We start from the raw sequence: 26,597 nt of genomic DNA on the forward strand, positions 1-26,597 counted from the left end.
TAGCCTAGAGACCCTGACTGTCAAGAACCCACAGATGTTTGTGAGCTCTACAGCGACATCAGTGATGAGGAGTCGGTGGGCCATTCCCTGGGAAAGACTGATAAACACAAATTCTCTGACACCAGTAGAACTCCAGGCTTCCCAGCACAGCTCACTTTGCTACAATGTGGATTCTCTAAGTTGTTTGAGGCAAAGTATAAGTCAGACCAGGATGGCGATGGCAACCCTGTCCCCAGTGACGGAAGTTCTGATGAGCAGCCCATGTGTCTTTCTGCAGAAGCCAGACAGGCTGCTCGTCAAAAGACTTGGGACTCTGTTTGTACTTCAGAACATCAGAAATCAGATAACATCCAAACTCCAGATGAAAAATGTGTTTCTGATAAAAGTGAAAAGACTTTAGAACAGAATGTTTCTTCTGAATCTGATGATGAGACAAAGGATCACCGTACAGCTGGACATCATTGCATGGGACAGGGTGACACAGAGTCAGAAGACAGTGATGTCATCTTTCCCACACAGTATCCCACTCAGAGAATCCCTAAGAACCATATACGCTTTAAGCTGCTGTTAGGTGAATCTGAAGATTCTGAAGCAGAAAACCCTGTGAAAGTAAATCATGGTGATGACAGACAGAACAGTGGCAGAGGGAATGGACCAGTTCCAAATCTCTTGTGTCTCGAGAACATGACCTCAAAATCTGTTAGGAAAAGAAAAGGTACAGATGATATTAGCGATGAGTCTGATGACATTGACATGTTCCCCAAGTCAAGAATAAGAAAGCAAAGAGCCACTACTTCCTTGAAATTTAAGAGAAAAAAGGAAAACAAAAGGAAACTTGATAATTCTCCTGTAACAGCAAAGGAAGCAAATCAAGTGTGTGCAGCTGATGGAGACCGTAGCTCTCAGGTTATTGAGGATTTTTCATCCTCAGATGACAATTTATCTCTCAGCCACTTGAGTTTCACTAAACTAAGTCACAGAGCAGAAACTGTAAAAGATAAAATCAGCTTGTCCCCCAAGCTGCCTGGCCCAGATAAGAAAAATAACACTTTTATATCAAGAAAACCACCAAGCTTTCTAAATGAAGGAGTTATCAGTCAAGAGCAAATATGCAACTCAATGGATAAAATATTAGGTAAATAAACATTCTGAAAACATTTCTCTAAATAACTGCTTTTTTTAAGGTACATATTCTATGAGAGATTGTTCAGTTAGCCATAAAACAGCTCTAAAATCAAGATGCTGCTTTGAAGCAGAAGTAATGAAGTGGCAGGATACAGGGCTGGCTACCTACAGGATAGAGAGTGTTGCTGTATCCCTATAATGCCCTTCCATGTGACCGGCCCACACTCATCACAGCCTTTGTGTGCCAGACAACCAATTATTCTGACATGTATGGTCATTCCTTACATATATTGCCAAGGTTTTGTTACATGGATGTATATTCTGTGATGGTATAGTTTAGCCTTGTCCACTTCACTCAGTTCATGCAGTCTGCAATCTGTAAGAATCCTCCATCCTCTCAGTACCATAGAATTTACTTATAGTTTCTCACAATGTGCATTTCGCTCACCGTTCTCTGCAGTCAGTCATGCTTGATGTCTTTATTACCTGTGAATGAGTAGGATTTCTGAAACTTCAGTAGTCATATAGTATTTGTATGTATGTCTTTGTATTTTATGTATATACATATTACTTGTAATTATATATCTTAATATATATTATATACTTATACATGTATGAATATGTATACATATATTTATCCATAGTTGTATATGATGATGAATATACTTCATGAATTATTTATATTTTCATATTTGTTTTGGTAATTACAAAGTTCTCTTTCTTGTCTATATACAGAAATTGATTTAGTTATAATAGTCCATAACTGCTTATTTGTTTTGTCCCATACTACACAATAGTTAAAGGATGAGTTGACATGGTACCACAGTAAAGGCTGAAGGTGTATCCATAAGAGAGCATTTGCTCAGTGTTATTACTACAAGAGCATCACTAGACACATTCTTTTAGGGTTTTTTTTTTTTAAACATACCATTCTATTTCTTTCCATCTTTACAATGGATACATTGTGTCTAACCTGCCAGAGACATTGTTATGTCTATAAGTTCTTGCTTTAGTGCTTTGGTTTCACTCCCTCCTGGTGTATAGGTAACTAGAAATACTACAGTTGCTTTCCTTCCTGTGTCAATGTCTATACAGCATCTGGATCATCTGGACCTTGTTTTCTAGTAAATTTTTTAAGACAGTGTTACTGGGTTTTTTTCTCTGCCACTCTTGTGATAATGTTTTGTGAATCCTTGACTGGCACTTTGTTGAGTATTCAGTACATAGCTTCATTTTCATTCCTTCCAATACCGTTGCTGTCCAGTAGTTTTGCCAGATTGTGTTTGTCTGCATTCCGAGTCCATATTCTCATGTGCAAGTGTAGTTTCCTCTTGGTTTCTCAGGAACATCTGTGCTGTTGTTAGTCACTTGTTCACGTCTTTCAGTTGTCCAGATGATCTGTCTTTGTTGCCTGTCTTGAGAATTCATCACTCTAAAATTAATTTTAATTTTTCATTTGTCTGGATTTTTTTGTCATTATCGTGTTTCTTCTTCATGTTTCTTCTAGATTAGTCTTCATTTGCAAAGAACATTTTCTTAATGTCTAAGTCTTTTTGAGACATTCTATCACTCATTTCTGTTACTCTAATTATGATTTATATTGTTAATTTGTGTCTTCTTTCATGTTCTTACCTTGTTTAAGATCCACTGTGGCTTTCATCTCTTTTTGAACCTGTCATTTCTGGCAAGGATGTCTCTGCTGCTTGGTCCTTTTTTTCCTGCTTATTGTTGAATCCTACTATTATGCCCACTCTGATTACTCCCCTGCCCCCCACCACATTGCTTCTCTTTGTTTGGGCAGGAGCACTGGTTAGTGGGCCAGTGTGAGAATTTATATAGTAAGCTTACTAACTACAGTGCCTCCTGAGGCCTTCTTCTGGTCCCCTCAACTCTGGAGAGCAGCCGCCTTCCCAGAAGCTGCTTACCTCTGGGTGGCCCTTTGTGCCTTCTAATTCTCTTGGAATGTTGCTATCCTGGGGTCTCCTGTTCTTACATCTGCCATATGCCACATATGCCACACCCTGTAGCTTTCCTCTTCCATAACACAGATGTGGATACTATATCGCAGGGTTCTTAACCTTCCTAGTGCTGTAGATCTTTTTTCTTTCTTTCTTTCTTTCTTTCTTTCTTTCTTTCTTTCTTTCTTTCTTTCTTTCTTTCTTTCTTTCTTTCTTTCTTTTTTTTTTTTTTTTGGTTTTTCGAGACAGGGTTTCTCTGTGCAGCCCTGGCTGTCCTGGAACTCACTCTGTAGACCAGGCTAGCCTTGAACTCAGAAATCTGCCTGCCTCTGCCTCCCGAGGGCTGGGATTAAAGGTGTGTGTGTCACCACCGCCCGGCACTATAGCTCTTTAATACAGTTCCTCGTGTTGTGGTGACCCCCAACCATAAAACTATTTTCATTGCTACTTTATAACTGTAATTTTGCTACTGTTATGAGTTATAAGTATCTGTTTTCCAGTGGTCTTAGTTGACCCCTGTAAAAGAGTCATTTGACACCCCCTAAGGGTTGTCAACCCACAAGTTGAGAACTGATGTTTTATAGTTTCTATTGGCAGATTGCCTCCACTTGATGGTAATTTGGTAATTTAGGGCTCATGGGGTGTCTTGCCATCTAATTTTGTTTTCATGTGGTCCATAGGTGTCTACTTGTATTGTCTAGTCACTATTTGAGTTCACTTGAAGATTCTGAGGGAATGAACAGCCCCTATTCAGACTGCTTAGTGATCGTTTTGGCATTGCTTTACAAGTGTCTTACTTAATTCCCATAAATCATGTGGAGAACTATGAAATAAGGTGCTACAGGACTGAGCAGTGGTGGCGTGCGCCTTTAATCCCAGCACTTGGAAAGCAGAGGCAGGCAGATTTCTGAGTTCGAGGCCAGCCTGGTCTGCAGAGTGAGTTCTAGGACAGCCAGGGCTACACAGAGAAACCCTGTCTCAAAAAAAAAAAAAAAAAAAAGTGCTACAGGCACCTTAATTGTTAAATTTTATTTATTTACACATTAGGCTTTCTATTATAGTTAAGACTCGTTTAAATTTTTCCTATGATATATATATGTATATATGTATATATATATGTGTGTGTGTGTGTGTGTGTGTGTGTGTGTGTATTGGTACCAGTATTAATCCAATACAGGATTATCAACTGGTTTGTTTACTAGAGCGAAATTAGAAGCTTAAGGAATTATTACAGTGCTTTTAAAAATAATCATTTGAGCTTTGTAGCTGCAGGTGTCAGCGGTTGGAAGTAGTGGAATTTTATGTAGCAAGTAGGTGTTTTCCTAACTACATGATGTAGAAGTATCTTGTGTTTTGTGCTTTGTGATTGCTGGGCAGTTCAGGGCTAAAACAGCAGAGTGTTGAGGACATTGCCAGGGCTGTTTGAGGGATATTTTACAGGCCTCAGTTCTAGCCTCCTCTTTTATGACCACAATTTCAAAATAAATTATTAGAGCCTAGAAGCAAAGCAGTAAAAAAATACAGCTACTTTTAAAATCTCTTTTAGATAAAAGCTATGAGTTAATTTTTTTTTCCATTTCCTAAAAAGCTCTCATCTTGACATTCTTTGGGCATGTGTACAAAAAGGACAAAATACAAACAATAAAACAAAGTCCCACCGATCAGACACAGTTCCCTGGTCATAAACCCATGATCCCTTCCATCAGTGCCATCAAGTACTCTTTTAAAGGAGCAATAAACCTCCTTACATGCCCAAACATTTTGAAATTAACAAAGAAGAAAAATCTATGGAAGACCATTAACCATGATTTCCACAGACAAACATCTCTATTTCAGATTTCAATTTAAAGTTTGTTACTTAAATCTCAGCAGCTCTTATATTGTTGAAAGTAGAAAGTCATTTCTAAGTTGGCCTGGACCAATATATTTGAACTTCTTTTCCACTTACTTCTGAAAACATTGTGATAATAACATAATTTTTTTAAAAGTTTCAGAATAAAGCAAGCAGTTAAGCATAGTAGTTTATACCTGTAATTTTAATAACACTCGGGAGACTGAGATAGAATTAGCATAAATTGTAGGCCATCCTGGGCTACAGAGTTAGCCTTTGTCTCGAGAAAACAGAAAAGATAATAATTTTAAAATAAATCAAGCATACCCATGTGTCATGATGAACAACTTTAACCCCAGCACTGCAGATTCAAGAGGAGGTAGATTTCTATGAATTCAAGACTATCCTGGTGAGCCCCAGGCCAGCCAGGGCGACAAAGTAGGCACTGTCTGGAAATAGGGAAAGTGGAGCAGGAAGGCATACATGCACACATAGCTAGGAGGCTGAAGCAGAAGAATCACAGGTTTGAAACTAGCCTGGCTATGTAGCAAGACTGTCTCAAAAAATAGAGGAAATAAGAAAGAAGTATTTCCTGTTCTTAGTGTGCTGTTGATAATAGAACCATATTGCTTCATAGTGATGAATTACGTGATAAATATTGTTGCCTCCTAGATGGTGTTCAGGAAGTGGCTTATATCCACTCAAATCAGAATGTGATCGGCTCAAGCAGAGCTGAGAACCACATGAGCCGATGGGCAACGCGTGATGTGTTTGAGTTGAAGCAGTTTTCCCAGCTCCCTGCTAATGTAGCTGTTTGCAGTTCTAAGGTAAGAAACATTAGTTTTTATCTTATTTCTCACAAAAGTTTATCAATAGGGTCCTCTTTACGCCCTCAAAATAGCTGTTAAATCTGTTAAGAGACACAGCTAAGTGTTGAAAAGCCATATAACATAATAGTTGTAATCACAAATGTTTGGAATTTGTGGTGATTTAAATGAGAATGGTCCCCAGGCCTCATATGTTTGAATGCTAGGTCCCCAGTTGTTGAAACTGTCTGGAAGGATTAGGAGGTGTGAGTAGCCTTGTTGAAGGAGGTGTGTCACTGTGGGCAGGTTCTGAGGTTTCAAATGATTCTAACCATCTTCAGAGTTCTTTCTCTGCCTCTGAATTATGGATCAAGTTGTGAGTCCTTAGCTTCTGCCTACCTTAGTTAGCACTTCTGCCTACCCTATCACTGGTCTGCCTGCCTGCCTGCCTGCCTGCTAGCAGCCTCCCTGCAGTGATGGTCATGGACTCTAACCCTCTGAAACGCTAAGCGCCACATAAACCTTTTTTCTTTCATATGTTGCCTTCATTGTGGCATTTTATCACAGCAAAGAAAAGTAACTAAGACAAATTAAGTGACAAACCTAAATTAAAATGCCCAATAATACTGAGTTGACTAATAGTTTCACTTTTTAAAAATGAGCCTATGTCCCCAAATTCAAAGCAACCTCTAAGGGTTGTACATATTAATTCATAACCCTAAACTACTACTTCTTCTATGAAAGAAGAAAAGTATAGAATTCAGTTTCTTCCGGTTTTTGTTTGTATTGTTTTGTTTTGTTTTGTTTTTGAATCTGAAAGATACATACACAAAATTCTAGGATTTCCTATTATCTTTTATGAAGGATTTTCATAATGTTAAAATAATAAATTCTGTGGATTTTTCCTATTTAAGATTGCTGTTACATGGAAATAAAGCCTTACGTAAATATAATTTTTTGTTTATATGTGGTCATTTTCATCAGAGGCTTTTAAATATGTATCCATTGGTGTATTCATCTAGAAGCTTAATGTTTATTGTTGTATGGGTAGGGGCTAAAAGTACATGTTGCATATAACAGTGATAAAATGTAATGTTGCTTTTAAGGATGAAGAAGGGGAAAATCCCTCTAAACTTTCCAGCTGTCTTCATTAGGATTCAGAATGTCTTAACAATAAAACCAGAGTGCAAAGTAAAACTCATGACTACAGAAATATGAGTTTAAAAGTTGAGGATTGAGAGAAAGATAGACTATGGATGGATAGAGCAATGTATTCTACTTAGATATCTCTTTTTCCTAAGTTTTAAGATTTATTTATTTTATGTATATGACTACACCATAGCTGTCTTCAGACACACCAAAAGAGGGCATTGGATCCCATTCATTGTTGTTCTAAAATGAAAACAGCCTAACTGTCCTTGAGCAGATAAATGGGTAGTGAAAATGTGGTACATACTCACTATGGAATACTACTGAACCATAACAAAAAATGAAATTGATACTCTGATATTTCAAAACCATCTTTGTAAAGAGCTCCTTTTAAAAGTTAGGATATCTGGAATGAAAACCATATGTCTTGTGTTTCAGTTCATATCAGAAAGAAAGGTTTTAAATGTCTAAAGGAATGATAATGCCTTTATTAGAATCACTGTGTTCTTTTATTACACAGACTGTATCACCAAACTTTACCATATCTTTGGTGCTATGTGTCAGACTCTACTGTTCCTGTGGTGTGTGTGTCACAGAACTCTACCTGTGGTGACGTGTGTCAAGGACTTCACTGGGACTGTGGTGTGTGTCATACACTTTAACTGCACCTGTGGTGGTGCAGTGCCTCCTTTCTCAATCAGCTGCATGTCCTCAACTTAAGTTTACTTAAAGTTTTCTGAAAAGAATGTACAAAGACAGCATTCAATTAAGGATTAATCACTATGGCAACAGAGATATGGTGACTAAAGGAGGAGGATGTATTCTCTCCTGAGTTTCCTGCCAGCTGTCATAGTCAACCTCTGCTGCCTGAACCCAAGCCAAAATATAGACTGTGACCAACTCTAAGAAACTATATCTGTATTTTTATACATTGGTACAAGTATCAGACTATAAAAGAAGACTTAATCCCCTGAATTGGATGACAGACACTTGGCACTCCTGCCAGCTTTTGACAGAAAAATAATGGGTTGCTTTGTAGTAAAACCTGGATTAATAGTAAAGCCTTCTTTATATTATTGCAGTGTTCTGTAAATGAGAGAACTAAGCAAGTTGTCAGGCTGTGGTGGAAGTGTCTCTTTTATAACCAATGCAGATTTAAGTATTGTTGAGAATACTGTAAACTCAGACTGTTGTGTTAGCAGAAACTTTTCTTGTATATGTGTTGGACTGACAGCTTGGAGATTACTTAAAGCAAGGACTTGTGAGCTTTGGTGGGTTTGATTGCAGTGTGTTTATACAGCTTGTATAAGGAGGGATGGACTGTTTAGTATGAGCACGCTGTTGGGGAAGGAGCACACGCTGTAGTTCTACGTTTCGGGATCCTGAGTTGTCAATGGTAGAAAGTAATTTACCAGCTTATGAGGTAGTCCAGTAGGTAAAGTTTATGGTTGCAGCATGTTAACAGAATTAACTCTTAGTAGGATTTTTCCTTAAGTCTATTTATTTTATCTCAATATTAACTTTATGTAGCTTTATCAGATAGGTTTTTTTCCCCAAGTATAAAATAGGATTAAGGCTTCTAAGATTGCTATGTATATGTATGAGGTTATTATGGTGCTATTGGCGTAAGAGGAGGAATATTGTAGGTAACATTCAGTTCCACAAAAACAGTGTGTCATCTAAGGGAAGAGTACTCATTTATTAAGCAGGAGAAGGGCAAGCCAGTGCTATTTGTACACATAGCCTGTTCCTTCTTACAACTAGGGTCAAGGACAACCTGCAGCGTTCTTCCTCTTAATGTCCAAAACATATACACCTCCTTGCCAAAAAGGTGCTGAGATTACTCAAAACAGAACGTATACTTTTATTATTGTAGTTGTGATAATTGCTTAACAATTACATGAGGAGTAAACTCCTCTTTGGATCTGTATAGTTATCTATTATTACTTTTTGCTCATTGTACCAATAAAGCTTTTAGAATGCTTTATAAGCTACCTGGTTAATTTTATTAAGAACCTGCCCTGAACTATGGCTGGTTTCCCATGAAAAGGGATAGAGAAAACATACATACGTATATACATACACATACATACATACATACATACATACATACATACATATATTTTTTTAAGAAGCTACAACCTTGGCTAACGTTGGATTAGATTAACAAAAGTAGTTTCTCTTATTAGGAAGTGTTACAATTCTAGCATTTTTCCTAGCTGGTGATCCTTATTATTGTAGAGAGAAATTGACTTTGAGCAACTTCTTGGTTTAGACGGTTGTAAGGTTTTAATAATTTGCAAAGTGTCATTTCTTCAGAAAATGCCTTCTGGTAATAGGTTAGAAGTTCAGAGGTAAAAAGCCTCATTGAACTCTCACTGATTCTACCTAGTGAATTAAGGGATGATAATAAACAATGTGCAGTGCTTTTTCAGGCTATATTTTATCTCTCTGTAAAAAACATGGTATCCATCAGACAGACACTTAATAGAAACACCTACTGCCTTGTCATCTAAGAACATTGCCTCTGCACACGAAATTCTGAGTTGTTATATAAACATAAAATTTGGGAAATAATCATTACATTTCAGTTTGAAGAGTTTTGGGGAAGTATATCTACACATTGTACTTATTTTTAAAATGAGAAGCTAAGGGTCTCCTTCAGGCCCCAGAAATGGCTGTCAGCTTCCATACTGTGGCCTCTCTCACTGTCTTTTCTTGTGTTTTTTCTTACTTCCTTTGGTCTCTGCTTGAAGCTTTCAGATTTGATTTCTAATGTTTGACATATTAATCTTATTTTTCTAATATATCTAATTTTTGAAAAATTTATTCTAATTGGACCTATTAAAAAAACAAGCCAACAACTAGATTGAATTCATACTTCTTTTTAAAATATTTATTTCAAGGAATTAAACTCTGTCTGGACTCAAGAAGTTAACCAAGGATTGGAGATGTAGCTTGGTGGAGAAAGTAGTGATTGGTGCATGTGCGTGAGACCTGAGTTTGAATCCCCAGAGCTCATATAAAGTCTACTGTAGTAGCAATTGTCTAATCCCGGGGCTCCCATAGAGAGATGTGAAGTGGAGATCAAAGAGTTCCTGGAAGCTCATGGCTAGTTCCTGGGCTTAGGCATATCCATGAGCATACATATTAGCTAACAACAAAGAAACCATGCCTAGAGGTAAAAAGGTTCTCCTCTGACCTCCAGATACCAAACACTTACAAGAAGCATGACAAGACTATAAAGAGAATCAACTCTACCAAAGATATTTTGACAAAGGCATGATTTTACTTTTTCTAAACATTGTGATGGTTAGTATTAGTTATCAGCATGACTAGATTAAGAGATGCTAAGAAAATTAGTAGTCAGCCTCTGGTGTGTCTTTGATGGATTTCTAGACAATTGATCTGGAGATTGGTAAGGTGAAGGGGAAGATCTGCCCTCAACATGGCCTGAACTCTGGCTAGATGAGAACGCTCCCTCATGTCCTGACTTGATCCTTCCTGAGAGGGTACACTGCTGTTGCGATTGCCAGTGGCCATCAGATATTGGCAATTCTTTAGCCTTTGAATACCAGCTCCCATCAACAACTCTCCAAGGGGCTTCCAGACTTTCAGCCCCTGATTGGAGCTGCTTCATTGGTCCCTCCTGTTCTAAGGTTTCTAGCTTCTTAGACTAAGCACTCTAAGTGCTTAGTACTGTACTCTCTAGTTCCTCACTTAGGGATGGCCATTGTAGGATTATTTAACCTTTGTTTAATCAAGCCAGTGTAATAAATCCCTTTGTGTGTGTGTGTGTGTGTGTGTGGTGTGTGTGTGGTGTGTGGTGTGGTGTGGTGTGTGTGTGTGTGTGTGTGTGTGTGTGTGTGTGTGTGTGTGTTCTTTTCCTTTGGAGAACCTGATTTATACGTGTACTTTTCCTTTACCTAGAATACTATTCAGCTTTGCATTTATATCTTCCAAATCTCTCTGCCTTCCAAAATATACCACCACAAATGTATCATCTCTTCCCTCGGTCTCCACTAGTTTCTTCCTTACCTGGAAATAAATTGCCCTTCCTTTTATGCTTTCCTTCTTCACTCAGTGGAAGAACTTTGTGTGGCCAATGTTTGCTTTAAAATATGTCTTTGAGAGTAATGATATAGTTGGGTTAAGATTTATCTCTTTTTAAAAATTAAAATTAATTATTTCCCCCTTCTCTTTCCTCCTTCTAATCTCCCCCATGTACTGTTTCTTCCTTGCTCCCTCTCAAAATCATTGCCTTTTTTTCTTTACTTGTTACTGCTATACACACACACACACATGCCTACAAATATAAATACAACATCCTCATTCTTTGTAATGTTCATCACATATATATATGGTTTCAGAGCAGTAGCTTGGTTTGAGATAATCCCTGAGGGTTTATCCGTAAGGCCACAGTTTTTCCTACTTTCAGCATTCTTTAGGTGCCTATAAGAAATAACCTTCAAATAAGCTTAGATTTTCTAAGTAGCATGTATCTGACTCAGTTTTAATAACCTAAAATGATATATATAGTTCATATCTGAATAAATACTTTTTTCAGAAAAATTGTTTAGTTTTGTCAAGGTCTAGTGACTTCAGACCCTGTTTTGGTCTTAAGGTGTCTGTCTTGCAATTGGTTTGGTTTTCAGTAAGGGAGATAAATGCAGGCCATTTGTACTTGCTGAGCAGACATACCCACCAAGTCTTACCCCTACCTGTGTTCTAAACACTTTAGGTGGTTTGAATCATTTTTCTATGAACAATTTTATAATTTTCCCGGAAATTGCCTTAGTCAACGATAACACTGAGTGTATACAGACCAGAGCCTTCTATATGGATGAGAAATTGTGATATTCTGACACACATGTTTTGGTTTTGGTCACTGTTTGGCTCATAATGCCCTCTCCAAAGTGGGTTCTAGATACCCATCTTCCACCAACACTTTTTTGTCTTAGGGCCAACTTACAGAAATTCCCTGACTTGAAACCCTCATTCTGGAAGGGTCCTGTCCCATTCCTAGAGGAAGAGGCTGTGAAGAACAGTGGAGTAGATAGGCCTCGTTGGTGTCCCCATTCAGCCTGCTAGTAATTATGCCTGTGCAGTAAAACACCCATAAAACCCAAGGAGAGTGGGTTTTGATCTTCTGAATCGCTGAGCATGTGGAGGTTACTGTAGTGTGGCACACCCAGAGTAGGCATGGGTGCTCCATACCACACCCCCCACAAATTTGCCTCTGCATATTGCTTCCGTGTGTGGAATAGCCTCAGTAATAAACTAGTGAGCAGAAGTGAGTGCTTTCAAGTTTTGTGAGCTGCTCTAACAAGCACAGCTGTGCTAAAGTGAGGCTTACAATTGGCATCTGGAGTCAGGGAATCGCTAGTCTTGGAGAGATGGTGCCAGAATTAAATTAGCGGATACCAACTGTATGCTTACTGCTGCTTTCTAGTGCAGAAATCCCTACACACTGAGAGCAGAAGCCTCAGTGTGGACAGTAGTGTAAGACGAGAGGGAAAACACTTTGCTTTGCTTAAACATGGAAATACTCTCAGATTTGTGTGTAACCCCATGCCTCCAACCAGACCTAGTCTTCCAATTCACATTTCTCAATGCAGGTCATCATTGCCGACGTGATGTGAATTTCCTGTAACGTGACCTCATGTGTGTCTGTTCTTTATGTATGTTACAAGACTTGAAGACAAAGACAGTAACATACATTTCTAAACATGGCCACCACCACTTAGCAACAGCAACAGAGAGTGGGCATTCAGCACATGCTTGTTACTTAATCCCACATTAAAATACAGCATAAAGCAGATCCCTACTACCATTTTACAGTAAAACTCCTTCAACTGAGCTGCTCAGATTAAAGTGGCCATGGTGGCAGGTAATGCAGAACAATTAGTCAGGTTTGAGCAGCATGCGTGCTTACTATACATCATTGTTGGTCATAGTGCTGGCAAAGGAAGCCTGCTTAATAAAGGAGCATGTAGAGAATTGAGTAAGGAAGATGGCCTGCCTATGTATGGAGCTACAATGTGACTTCATCCTCTGTCTCCCACAGTTCTGTGAAATTCCTTCTTCTCCTTCTTCTTCTCCTCCTCTTCCTCCTCCTCCTCCTCCTTCTTCTTCCCTTCTCATTTTCGTTCTCCTTCTTCTTTTACATTTGTTTAGTGTGTGTGTTTTACCATGTATCCCTCCCCCCCCCTGTGTGTGTGTCTATCTGTATCTGTATCTGTGTGTGTGTGTGTCTGTGTGTGTGTGTCTGTGTGTGTGTGTGTGTGTGTGTGTTACATGTACATGGAGCTTGAAGGATTCGGTTTTCTACTTCCACTGTGTGGGGTTTGGGGATTGAACTCAGGTCATTGGGTTTAGAAGCAAGCACCTATGTCTTCTGAGCCGTCTGCCAGGCAAGTTTTGTGAAGTTTCTTACTACAGACTGGGTATGGAGATGCACATCTATATCATGCCAGCACTCCAGAGTCTCAAGCAGAATTGTAAGTTCAGTACCATCCTATGCTGCGTGATGAGTTTTAGGCTAGCCTAGGATCCTGCCGTAAAGCCAACACACAAAATAAAGTTGCTTTAGATTGCAGCTATTGTACCTTCTGGGAGGAAAGGAGCTAGAGTTTCCAACTTCAGTCCCCTCTTCCTCTCACAACATGTTTGTGTTTTCAGGCCTGATTGTCAGTTTTGAACATATGCAGAAAATGTGGCTTTGGTATATATTTGGGTTCAATCCACTAACCAGTTGGTTTTTTCCTAGACAGTGGTTTAAGGTTCAGGAGTAGGTTTTAGCCTTAGGTTTTTGTTGAATACAGAGACCCTACTTTATGATAACCTTGCATAATTAATTTGAATATTTTTCACTGTTGCCCAAAGATCGTTAAACAGTTTTATCACTTTAGATCCAGCTGCCATTTGCATGGATTTTCTTTCACTGTTCTGTCTGTTTTGATAGCTCTCCCAGTTCCTTGCATTGCAAAGATAAGCGAATTTATGCCTTTGTGTGTGCTTACAGTTTGGCCCTTAACCAAAGAGATCTCTTTTTAAGTCTTTTGTTTGAACAGATGTGTAAACAAAACATTGCTGCTTCAGACTTCACAGTTTAAGGCTTGATGAAAACAGAAACTGAAAGAACACTTGATTTGTATTCTTCGTGGCATACTTGGTGTGATCAGGATGATGGAGAGGCAGGGCCACACATGATGGTGACCTTAGAGTGTGCTTAGAACTGTTTAGCTTTGGGAACAAGTTGTAGGCCCCAGACTTTACTGGCATAGGCAGGCCCTCAGTTCATCTTAGAACCAGCTTTCTGAGTTCAGCCTTCTACCATCATGACTTTCCACTGCCTTTGAAAATCTCCACTTAGTTCCAGTTTCCCATTACTGGCTAACCACCTGGATTTAGGACATCAGTATGACTGGTATCCACTTTTCTTGTGTGCCCTAAAAGGAACCAGCGCCATAGCCAGATCCATTCCTCATCTACCTAGTCAAAGATTTCACTAGTTCCTGGTAACCTGCCACAGACAGGCTATCCTGTCTGTGCACCACTGTGAGCAGCCTTCCTCTGCAATGTGTAGGATGAGGTGAGCTGGGGAGATTCTGTGTGCTGGCTATGGATGTGTCTCCAGAATTAGTCCCAAGAGAGATTATCCATAATACCTTTTCTGTAAAATAGAAACTAGAGGCTTGTCTTAGTTTGGGTTTTATTGCTGTGAGGAGACACCATGACCACAGCGACACTTACAAGGGAAAACATTTAATTAGAGCTGGCTTACAGTTCAGAGGTTTAGTTCATGATTGTCACAGTAGGTAGCATGGCAGCATCCAGCATCGAAGAGTGTTCTATATCTGGATCTGCAGGCAGCAGGAAGAGAGAAACCCCAAAGCCCAGTGACACTTTCTCAAACAAGGCCACACCTCCCAGTAGTACCCATCCCTATGGGCCTAGAGGGGCCATTTTCATTTAAACCACAAGGCTCTTCATGATTATCTTCAAAAGTTAGCATCACGGTGGCAAGCTTGTATAACCACAAGGCCGAAGCAAAAGTACCCAAGTTCAAGGCCAGCTTGGACTACATCATTAGTTCTAAGGCCTCCTGCAGCTATACTGAAAACCCTTGTGTTTAAAAAGAAAAGAAGAAAACAGAAAAAAAAAAACCCACAGTTCTTTACTCTCCTGGATTTTAAACTCTTGATACATTTGTTACAGGATGTGGTTATGAGAGGGCCTTTCCCTGTCAAATTCTCATTTCTATGTAAGAACCTTTCTTTAGCAGTTTACCTTCAAATTTATATTACATTTTAATTAATGTTAATAAAAGGAGGTTTTGGGTTTTTTTTAATAAATATTCCCTGAACTATACAGTGCTGTTTTCTAATATACACATTCCATATGTGGCCGAATAAACAGAAAAATGCAAATGTGATCATAGAGCTGTAAGGTAGAAGGATTCCTTCCTTTGAAAGTATACTGACATTAAAGATTGCTATCTACAGTTTTCTTAAGCTTTTCATATTGGAAAATCTGTAGCTTTTTTTTTTTAGTTGAGTCTGCACTGAAAAACTGTTGCTTGAGTAAAAGTAAGGCCCTTGACTTAGGTCTATTGCTTTGAATTACAGATCATGTACTTTACTAAAGGAATGATGGCTAGTGAGACAGCTTAGCAAGCAGGTAAAAGCCAGCAACCCTGGGACCTTGTGATAGAAAAAAGAACTGACTCTGAAAGTTGTCCTTTGACCTCCACACACATGCCTTGGCATGTGAGTACAAAATAAATAAATGAATGTAAAAAGAATACTAAAAAGATAAGATCCAGATTATCCAAGGACATTTGACTGTTTCATATTGTTACAGGATGATAAATAACTTTCATGGTATATAACCAATGTAAGCCTAAAACTATAGTAAGAAGTGAGTTGTTCAGAATTATGACTGATAAGACCTAGTGTGGACTCATTTATTTTCTCAAGTTTTGCTTTGGAGATTTTATTTGTGTGTGTGGTTTTGTTTGTTTTGTTTTGTTTTGTTTTGTTTTTTCTTCCTAAGTGTGAAAGGGTTGATTTGAGTTTCAGATTTGTACAACATGCATAAGATTCAACTGGGCATGCTCTTATGTAGCGTGAGAGAGAAGGGCAGGTGCACAGTGAACACATCCCTACACAAGTGCCTTCTTAGTTCCTGTCCTCACGTGTCTTTTATAATTTAAAAATCACAAGTCATGAATATATGCATTAGTCTGCCTTAAATAGCAGTTTTATATTTTGAAGCACATTTTATAGGTAAATCCGAAAAATCAATAATGATTCAATAGCCTTATCAAAGCTATTGCAAAGCAATTATTTATGGAGGTTTTGAAGTAAACAATTTCCAAATTTAGTGTTTGATTATTGGTAGATAGGAAGACTGGTTTGGCCAACCTACGTCAGAGCAATTTCCTTTGTAGAAGGGTTTTATATAGATTAACTTTTATATACTGAAGTTTAATTTTAATGGCAATCATCTTTGTAAAGACAGTACACTGTATTTAAAGTTTTAGTGATATAAGTAAGACTAGGGTCCACATAATTAGCTTAGCCTACTGTCTACCTTTTTGTTTTAGTCTAAAAGTCTAAAGGTACAGGAGTTTTCCCTTATTTTCCCACTTCCAACTGACTGTTCCATGTAGACTCCACAGTCCAAAGAAGGGCGAGATGTTCCTTAGTGCTTATTAATTAGAGTTATTACTTTACTGTCCTCTGGTAAGTTCACCTTTATGAGTAGCCTCCTGGTTTTTATTCAGTACATCTTTTCATCGGTTTTATTTAACTTTGTGTTTATATTGAGGAATGATTGCTGCATTTCCTAAATTTGTGTAGTAAGTTTTATTTTTTAACAAAGATTCTAAAAGTTAGATTTGTTCTTTTTAGTACAGATAGTATAGTGAACATGCCTAACAGTGCTGCATAGTTTATGGGAGTGGTCCTCAACTAGAAACTACCAAGTGACTGGCTGTTGGAAGTGGGATGTTCTCTAACGTAAGAGCTTAACAGAAATTATCTCACTCAATCTACAGTAAACAAGGGTCTTACTTTCATAGTTCCTTTCTTGTTTTTACTATAACCATACTTAGAACTCAGAATTTTATTATATGTAATAGCAGCTTCCAAACCATTAGTATGTTAGTGCCTTCACCTTGAGAAAGTACTTCAATAATGAAAATGTTTTTTATTAATTTTTCTTTTGAGATGATTTAATTTTCTTTTTCTTTTGAGCCAAGGTTTTGTTGCATAGCTCAGGCTGGCCACAAATTCACAACCCTCCTACCTGTACTCCTGAGTGCTGGAACTATAAGTGTGCACCACCATGCCCAGCTTCAAGTCAAGATGCTGCTGCTACTGCTGCTGCTTCGTCTTCGTCTTCTTCTACTCCTTCTTCTTCCTCTTCCTTTTCCTCCTCCTCCTCTTCCTCGTCATCATCATCATCATCAACTCATGTGTATGAGTGTTTTTCATGCATGTCTGGTGCACACACAGGTCAGAAGATGGTATTAAATCTCCTAGAACTGGAGTTATGGATGGTTGTGAGCCACCTCGTGGGTGCTGGGAATCAGAGCCAAGTCCTCTTCAAGAGCAGCGACTACTCTTGACTACTGAGCCATCTCTCCAGTCCCCTACTCTTGATATTTTTAAGCAGCTGCGTTAGTTACTTTTATTGTCACTGTAACAAAATACATGACAGAAGCAACTTAACAGGAGACATATTTTGGCTCAGAGCCTCAGTTGTCATGATGGGAAGGCATGTCAGAGTTCGTGGCAGCAGAAATGTGTGGCAAGTCAGGAAGAGGGGGATCAAAAACAGGGCCAGGCTCTAACCCTTAAGGCAAACCCTAATAGTCTATGTCTGTCAGCAAAGCCTACATTCCAACGGTTCCACAGCTTCCTCAGACAGTGTCACCAGCTGGGGACCAAATGTTCAAACTCATACCCCTGTAGGAGGATTTCATATATAAACTGTAAAAAAAATTTTAGAGAAAATATTAGAGATGCCAGGTTTGTGTCTGTAATTCTAGCACACAGGAAACAGGCAAGAAAATGCGAACTTAAGACCAGTATGGGACTTTCATAATGAGTTCAAGGCCAGCCTGGGCTACATTTTGAAACAATGTCTCAACCAATTCACTAATCAGTAGAAAGGGGGATAATTATGGCTGTGCAGAAACAGGCTTTTGCTTTCATCCTTTACCTTTTAATTGCAAAGTTTTCCATCCAGTTTTAACACAGTGATCCAGTTGTTTGCCTGTCCTGCTCTCCCAGAGAAGAAAAGTGCTTTTTAATCTACTTTGTTTTAGGGGCTTAGTGTTATCTCATTGTCAGAACGCCATACTTTCAGGTCACGTGATCTGGAATTGTTCTGTTCTGGCCGCACAGTATCAGTGCAGCTGAAGCTTCACGGGCATTGCCCAGCTCAGCTTTTATGACGAGTTCATTATGCTACTTTATGATAAAACAGTGAAGCCACCTCTATAACAAGAGCACCAAGATTTTTATAAATTAATACCGACTTTTCTTTTCAAAAGTAATATGAATTTTTAAAACTATATAAATGGAGCTGTGTAAACCAGCAGTTCATAATTCTTTCTGCTTACACATACTTTAAGGCAGCGATAAAATGTCCTAGGCTCTTCTGTCTGAGAGATGTGTGGATACTCACATATAATACACCTTACAAATGGAGCTTCAAAAGGCTCAAGAGTACCTTTCTCTGTGGTCCCAGAACCTTCAAAGGATCAGTGGATGCTGGCAAAGGACCCTTAGTAAGGAAAAGTCCCCTAATCCCTAAGACCCCTGCCATGGCCAAACTCTAGAGCCCATTAATGTTTCCTTACCTGCTGACAGAGAATTAAGGTTGCAAGTGCAATTCAGGTTGACTCAAGCTGACCTTGTTGAGTTAACTAGATGGATACTATTAAGGACAGTAGCTAACTGGCCAGAATCCTGTGCTGTGAGTATCTCGCTGGGCTTAGAAGGTTCTCAGAAGAATCTTTCCTGGATGTACTTGTAGCGTGGTGCAACGCTGAGAGAAGTGTTAGAGGAAGAAAAGGACTGTGGTCTGCATCTGGGAGTTAGGAAAGTATGGGAATGAATTGTCCCATAGAGCCTCAGAAGAAGGAACATAACTCTGCCAGCACTTTGATTTTAGCCCAGGGAGACCCATGTCAGACACACCTACAGAAATGTAAGGTCAGAAGTTTATGTTGTTTCAAGCCAGTAATACCATGGTAACTTGTTAAACAGCAATCAGAATATAATTCACTACCTTCATTCCATACTTATAATTCAGTATAACAGTGACAGCACATATATTCCTGAACTCTTAATACAGTTGGGCTAAATACAAATTTATGTTCTATAACCTAATTTCAATAAAAGTTTATCTACTAAGCAATCTGAAATGATGTCTTTTTAAAATAATAAAAGATAAGATGTAAAATTCATATGAGGGAAAATGATTTTCTCCTTTTAAGAATCTTGTTTTAAATTGTGGAATATGTCACAAAAATCTAATGACCCATATGTCCAGCATCTGTGTTTGTGAAGGCAGAATTCCTGAAGGATGTATAAAACTGGTTCTTTAGATGTGTATAAAATGTGAGCTTTGTGATGTCAGAAAGAGCAATTGGATATACAATTGAAAAGAGCCATTGCCAGGCGCCATCCCTGCATGGCTTCAGAGATCTCAGCGTAAGAGGAAGAGATATTGGTTGGCTCAGCTGCTCTTTCTAATTGCTTTCTTTATACTCATATTAACATTCTTGTCTCTTAAAATAATGAATAATCATTTCTGGTATCAGAAGCTGTCAGTAACTTGTAGCCCTCATTTTGTTTCTAATGGAAATAAATACATAACATCTCTTTTGGATTTACCTTAAAGATCAGTATTTTCCTCTCTTTATTGATGTTTTCAGACAATTTAAAAACCTGATGTTAAAAATCTGATGACCTTAGCAAAACAGCCTTCAGTATTACTGACTGACATCAGCTGTCTGCCTAGCACTGTTTGTCCATGTGCAGCATTGTTGCTTCTGAAGAATTCTGTTTAATCTTCAGTAGAAATGGTTTGTATACAAGTTGCTTTAAGGAGTTGGAGAGGGCGTGAATATAAGTTAAGTTATAAGTGTTATACAAGAAAAAGAAGGGGCTAAATGTACATAGTTTCTATATGGTCTTGTATCTCTGGAAAATATGGCTTCAATGTATACCTTAGTGTCTTTGTAGCAGCTGCATATATGACCTTGAGATCACAATCCTGCTTCAGCTTCTCAAGTAGCTGGGCGTACAGGCATGTAGTACAGGGCCTGGCGTTAGCAAGTGCCAAGCTGAAGTTGGACTGCTATGTGATTATAGGTGATGGTGCCTTGTGTGCTGTTGCAGTGTATGCTGGATACATTGCCCTGTTCTGTCAGGTAGCACCAGTTACAAGTCTTACTTTGGCTGATTCTTTTTCCCTCTCTCTCCCTCCAGTAGGTTTTAGAATGTTTCCTTATCTGTAATCTAAAGGAGGACATTTATTTTCATTTTTCCTAGTAAAGATCCTCTCTCCTTTTTTTTAATTGGAAGTTTTCTTTAATTTTTTTGCCCTATAGGTGCATTATCTCCCATTTTCTCTGTCCTTTCCTTGAATTTCAAAGTATGTTTTCTATCTCTTCTCCCTCCAATCCTGTACTACATTCTAAGTCACTTTATTCTCCTAGTTTATCAACTATCATTGCAGATCTGTTTATTGACTGTCTAACCCATGTATTGTTTCTATTTTGTTTTAAATTTTTTCTTAAAGTTTATGTTTGGTCTGTCTCAAGTATACTTATACAATGCCTTGCTGGATTTTTTTGTTTGCTTGTTTGTTTGTTTGTTTTTGTTTGGTTATTTAATTTTTCCAGCTAAGTTCTTTGGAAGTGTCCTTCAATTCTGCAATAGAGTTCTCATATTGGGTGCACCTGTGGCTTAACAGTGGTGGGTTTTTAGTGTTCTATGAGTTTCTGAATTCTTTCCCTACTGAATCACAAGCTTTCCTATACTGTTCCGGTATTTGCACCTCATTGGACTCTGGTTTTCAATGGTTCTTAGCCAGTTTTTTATGTGATTTTCAGCATAGCTTTTCTTACTACACAGATGTACAAAATCAGATTTTCCAGTTGTCACCCACTGGCCATTCTGTTGTCTCTCGTCATTCTTTATGTCTAGAGAAAGAAGGTAGCCCCCGCTTCTGTTCTGTGTACCTGTTTAGGTTTGCCTAGCTTTAAAACTTTAAATCAGCAGTCCTTCTTGCCGGGACTAAAAAACTTGCATGTTTTGGGCCAGCATTTTACTATTGTGCTACATCTTCAGCATTGCTGCTGCTACTGCTCCATGTATATTTCTCATATGGGCAACGGTATATATGCACATAGTGTCTTGTTGTCCTTGGGACAGTGAGCCCTAGGATCTCCCTGCTTCCTCCCCAGCATCCGGATTACAAGTGTGCACCACACTACCCAGCTTTGATGAGTTCTGTGGATCACACTTGGATCTTTTATTATTAGTAGAAGTATTAATGCTTTTATTTAGTTAAGAATCATGTGTGCATATGTGCTAGTGCCACAGTGATCAGAGAGCAGTTTTCAGAAATTAGTTCTCTCCATCCACAAGTGATTTCTGGGAATCAAAATTAGGTCATCAGACTTTACAGCAAGTACCTCACCCCTCCAAGCCATCTAGCCAGCTCCCAGTACAGATCTCTTGCTTGTGCAGTAAACATTTTGCCAATGAAGCTGTCTTCCCAGCCTGTTTCTTTGTTTTTTTTATTTCAGGGCATTAAGTCATATCTACCCTCCAGCTCCATTACAGGCCCTCAGGCTGTGTTCTAACCTGTGGATGCTGGGCTTACATTCATTGCTCTGTCATTTCTTTGGTTTTGGTACCCAGAAGGCTTGATTTTTCTCACTTTTAGGCTTAAATATATTTTTGTTGTTGTTGTAAATTTGTATCTTTATTTTTATTTTTGTAATGGAATAGAACTTTCCACCTGGTCACACTTATCATTTAGATTAGATGCATATAACATTTTTTTTCCTTATCCACTATTTTATGTCAATTCACAAACAAACAGCTATAAAATTATTGTAAAGTTTGGTTTTCTTTATACCTTACAAACTGTAGACAATATTTTAAAATATTAAATATGCTGTAGCCTACAGAGGTTGACAAGTAGGACTTTAAAAACTGGTTTTCCTTTTTGTTACATAACAGTTTATTTTTCTAGTTTGTGTGCTTGTGTAAAATTAAATACAGATTGCATGATAATTTTTAGAAAAACAAAATTTTAAAAATTAGGTGAACTATTTTTGGTTTTATTTTTTTAAATATTGTTTATGGAGCATGCATGTGTGCTATAACATACATATGTAGGTCAGAGGACAAGCCTCTGGTATTGGTTCTCTCCTGCCTTGTGGGATCTAATTAATAGGGCCTTATACAAGAATCTCTTCCTCCTGAGCTGTCTCTTTTGTCCTGTCTTATTTGTTGAGATTGGATCTCAGGTAGTTCATGTTGGCCTAGTAGCCCTATATTGTTCAGAATAACCTTCAGTGCCTGATCCACTTACCTCTGCCTCCAAATTGCTGAGATTGAAGGTCTACACAACCACACCTGACCTAGACAGACCAATTCTGAACCTCGTTCATTTAATCATTGGTTATTATCCTTAGGGTAGTAGCGATCAGCCAGTGTGTCAGTGCAACTATAGCCTTGACAGCAGACAATACCACATCTTTCTGTATTCTGTCCTTTTAATGACCTACACTAACATCCTCCAATAGTTGCTTCAGTTGGGTAACATGATCTGCTTCACTATAAAAAGTGTCTGGAAAATAACTGTGACATTCTTTGTCATATCAATCCAAAACTGGTTTTTTCTTCAGGCTTAGGTTGTACTTCCTCTTATTTTTCAGACATACAAAACTCAGGTGAAGGCAAACATAGTGTCACCTACAGAGAAAGATCAACCACCAAGTGATGGAGGCATTTCCTCTCCTCTGTACGTATCCCACCCTGTAGTCCAGAAAAAGAAAGATGTATATCGTACTAACCATACTACCTTCATCATTGGAGAAACACCAAGAGGAATCCGCAGGTATGTTTGTCTGTGTCTAGACTTCAGGTCAATTCTCAAAAGAAATACAGATTCATAATAAGATATGCAATGTATAGTTATACCTCACATCCAAACTTCAGAAAACTGGAACTTTTATATTTAAAAAAATAAAAGCAAATGCTTTTGAGTCAGGATTTCACTAAATAGCTCAGATTGGCCTGGAATTTGGTGGAATAGTCCAGGCTGGTAATATGAATATCCTGCCTTAACTCCTAAGTTCTGGAATCACAGAGAGTAGAAGTATGGGACAAACATGGTATCGAGGTAGTCCCCAGGGGCCAGCTGAAATAATGAGTGAGGCACTGGGATCTCCGCACACAGTTATTAATATTACCAAGAATGATGTCAAGAGATGGTGGGGTGGCACAGCTAGCCTGGTTCTCATGGCCTCTGTGGGCAGTGGGAATGATACCTGTTCTCACTTACAGTTGGTACCTGAACTGCCTGGAAAAGGAGTAGTGAGCCCCACAGTAACCCATAGAGCTGGCACAAGGCAGCACCTTATCCTGCCCTGCTTGCCTGGCAACAGACTTCTGCAGGGTATACTTTTTTATTGTTATCAGTGATTCTTCTAGAAGACTCACTTTATTTCCCCGGTCTTTAAAGACACATGGGTCTTGGTCCCTATAGTGATGTCTGTTCAAAAGGAAGCAAGTATAGCACTGATGTTTTCTTCCTTCCTTTCATTGTTTTCTCATCCCTTCCTGCTGCCGTCACAGTCAGTCAGAGTCGAAGCTGTACCTTGTAGTAACTGAGTGATAACCTTCTAGGGTTTTCAATACATCTAGCCTCAGAAAGCAAGGTAGTGACATGGTGGTGTCAGATATAGTCCAGCTCCTTCCCACTCGGGAAAGTGCTTTCAAATTTAATCATCATGACTTCTGGTAGACATGCTAATGGATTCCTAACTTGGTTTTTATTTTCCCTTTTCTTAAAGCTACTCTACCATTTTTTTTTCATAAGAGTGGTTAGCTTATGTTTCTGTTATACTTTGCATTTCCTTGAATTCTTAAAGAAAATTCTATTGAAGTCCCAGAATTAGGAAAATTAGTGGGAAGGCCAAAAATCATTCTGTAAAGGACAGCCATAAGCATAACTCACTCAAAGGCTCCTTGGGTTAAGTAGCCTTGAAGCATCACGCCTCCCAGGGGACTGCCCCAGGGTCACAGGTGAGGCTATGTGTTGTCTTAGCGCAAAAGAGATAAAATTACTTGGCATCTGCTGAGACATCACCAAGTCTTGGATAAATTAAAGACATTACCTAACACCCTACTGGTTACTAAATCTTTGTAAATAAGTACAAACACTTACTGGGTCCTAGAAATGGATTTGATGATGAGTAAGGGCCGAATGTAGCATCCTCTTACTTCATTTGACATTACAATGGAACCATTTAAGGACATGCTTGTGTTCCAACAAGAACATTGGCAGTTTCCAGGATAGAATTGGGGTGGGGGTGGGGGTTACTGATGGAATGAAATACATTGTTGTTGGTGGGTATAACTGTTGATCAGGTGTGGAACATATGATAAGACATGAATGAACTCCAGAAGCCATGGCACACCTCTCAGCCACAAAAGAATGTGGGCACTCATCTTAGGCTGTCACTACAACCACAAGAGACTGTTACCTGGCCTGGGAGGCAGAGACAAATGAACAAGAAATCACAAAAAGCAGTGGTGTTAATGCTCCTACAAACATACATTTAAAACAACATTGTTTTACCCTAAGAATGTTATATGTAGGAGAAAATTCAGCCTTAAAACCCACCAATGAAGACCTGTGATTGCTGGCCAGTTCTGCTTTTTCACCTGTTCTGGTATGTTCTAGATCCCATGAGAACTAGTTCTTGAGTGGTTCTTGGCTCATCCTTACCTGACAGGTTGAGATGACAGCAGAGAACCTCCTTGCCTACCAGCAAGTACTCAGGTACCCACTGTGAGCCTGTAGAGCTGAATTTACCCTGCATCATGAGACTACATTGACTGCATTGCTTCCACTCCCTTAGCAAGACAGAACTTTGTGAGGCAGGGGACTGGGTCTGTCTTGCTATTGTATAGTTTGTACAGTGGTGCTTGGACACAACAGGACTCTATAAAAACTGGTAGACCTGTTGTATAAAAATGAGTAGGACCTTTAACATTTGCAGCACTGGCTTTGGTTTTTTTGTAAAGACAATTCAATGGACACTGACCTCTCACAACTTAAAGCCCAAACAGAGCATCAGAAAAAAACAAAAAAACAAAACAAAACAAAACAAAAAAACACATCTGATCTGCCAAGCCTGGCTCAAAACTCAGATTTTAAAAACACCATTGTACCATTGTGCTAGTTCTTTCTCTCACCCTAGGAAGACTTAACGCTGGGGGATTCCATGCTCTCTCCCCATAACCTTACATTAATCATATAGGTACTTTTGCCAGTACTCTAACATTGGACTTCAGTGTGGTTTAAGGAGTAGGTACAATTCAGAGTTCAAATCCTTCCCTGTGAAAAGCAGCAGTCTGTGGCTCAAGGAACCTAAATTTTCTACCTCCACTTTACCTGGTTTCCAGAAGGCTCATTTGTGTGTGTACATATTGAAGTGTTTGTTGGTATCTTATTCAAGAATGGCAATTCACTTCTTCAAATAACCTCTTACTCTTTTTGCTTATTTGCTTGCTTTGCTTTTGAAACAGGGTCACCCTGTATAAACCAAACTACCTTAAACTTTTCATCCTCATGCCTCCTGAGGACTAGGTTTGCAGCTGTGCACCACCATGCTTAGAAAGTAGTATCTGGCTTCCAAGATTAGCTGTCTGCACTAAAGGTGAATCAATAGGAAAAAAGAACTACACTTACAGAGCTTTCTTTTAAGCTCAACAAAGTGTCATGAAATTCTATACTGTGAAAGAAAGGAAATTTTAATTTTTCTCGAATTTTCTGTTTACCAAAGCCATTCTATTTTTAATTTGTTATGTATTTACTTAGATGTTTATTTATTACATATTTACATAATTATTTAAGGAGAGCTTGGGAGACATTTCCAAAGCAATGATTTAATTTAAAAAAGAAAAAGAAAAAAGGAAACATTGAGATTTTACCTAGGGATTCTGGGTACGTTCTTATGCAGGTTTGCTTGCTCCTAAGTCTGCTCAGCTAAAACCAAAGCCATTCTTTAACAATGTTATTCTATGGGACTTGATTGCTATATAGATTCTTAAATACAGATTGTATAAGTGATGATTCTCATGTTAGTCATAAATTGGCTGACTGGAAGAGTAACCTGATGGGCTCTCATAATTCCCAGGAAATATATAATAGTATAAATCAGAGTTACCTAAAAAGCTGATGACTTAGTGAGCTCAAAGACCATTTCTTGTAGCAAGCACTGGGGAAGAGAATGGAGTTAAGCTGATGTTGTGGAGGGATGAGGCACATTGTTTGACCTTTGTTTACCTTTGTGTTTCCTGTCACTGCTGACGAGCACATTCAGTAAGTGCAGGCACATGTGCCACAAAATGTGCCTAGAGGCCAGAGGACAACTTTGTGGAGTTGACCTCTTTCCTC

The 26,597-nt window shown here is 38.7% G+C and overlaps 1 protein-coding gene across 5 annotated transcripts in view; it reads left to right on the forward strand.

Annotated features, from left to right (window-relative positions):
* Ercc6l2 (excision repair cross-complementing rodent repair deficiency, complementation group 6 like 2) overlaps positions 1-26,597 on the forward strand; it is an 89,324-nt gene that overhangs the window by 60,814 nt on the left and 1,913 nt on the right. For 4 of the 5 annotated variants that reach the window (XM_017315632.2, XM_017315633.2, NM_001013608.3 and 1 more), the window contains 3 exons: positions 4-1,135; positions 5,587-5,741; positions 22,846-23,027. In XM_017315632.2, coding sequence (XP_017171121.1) covers positions 4-1,135; positions 5,587-5,741; positions 22,846-23,027 — 1,469 coding nt within the window. The remainder of the gene's footprint in view (positions 1-3; positions 1,136-5,586; positions 5,742-22,845; positions 23,028-26,597) is intronic. The other variant, XM_006517451.4, reaches the window with a different exon arrangement.

The sequence above is a fragment of the Mus musculus genome, chromosome 13 (genome assembly GCF_000001635.26).
Source record: "Mus musculus strain C57BL/6J chromosome 13, GRCm38.p6 C57BL/6J".
Taxonomy (NCBI): Eukaryota; Metazoa; Chordata; class Mammalia; order Rodentia; family Muridae; genus Mus; species Mus musculus.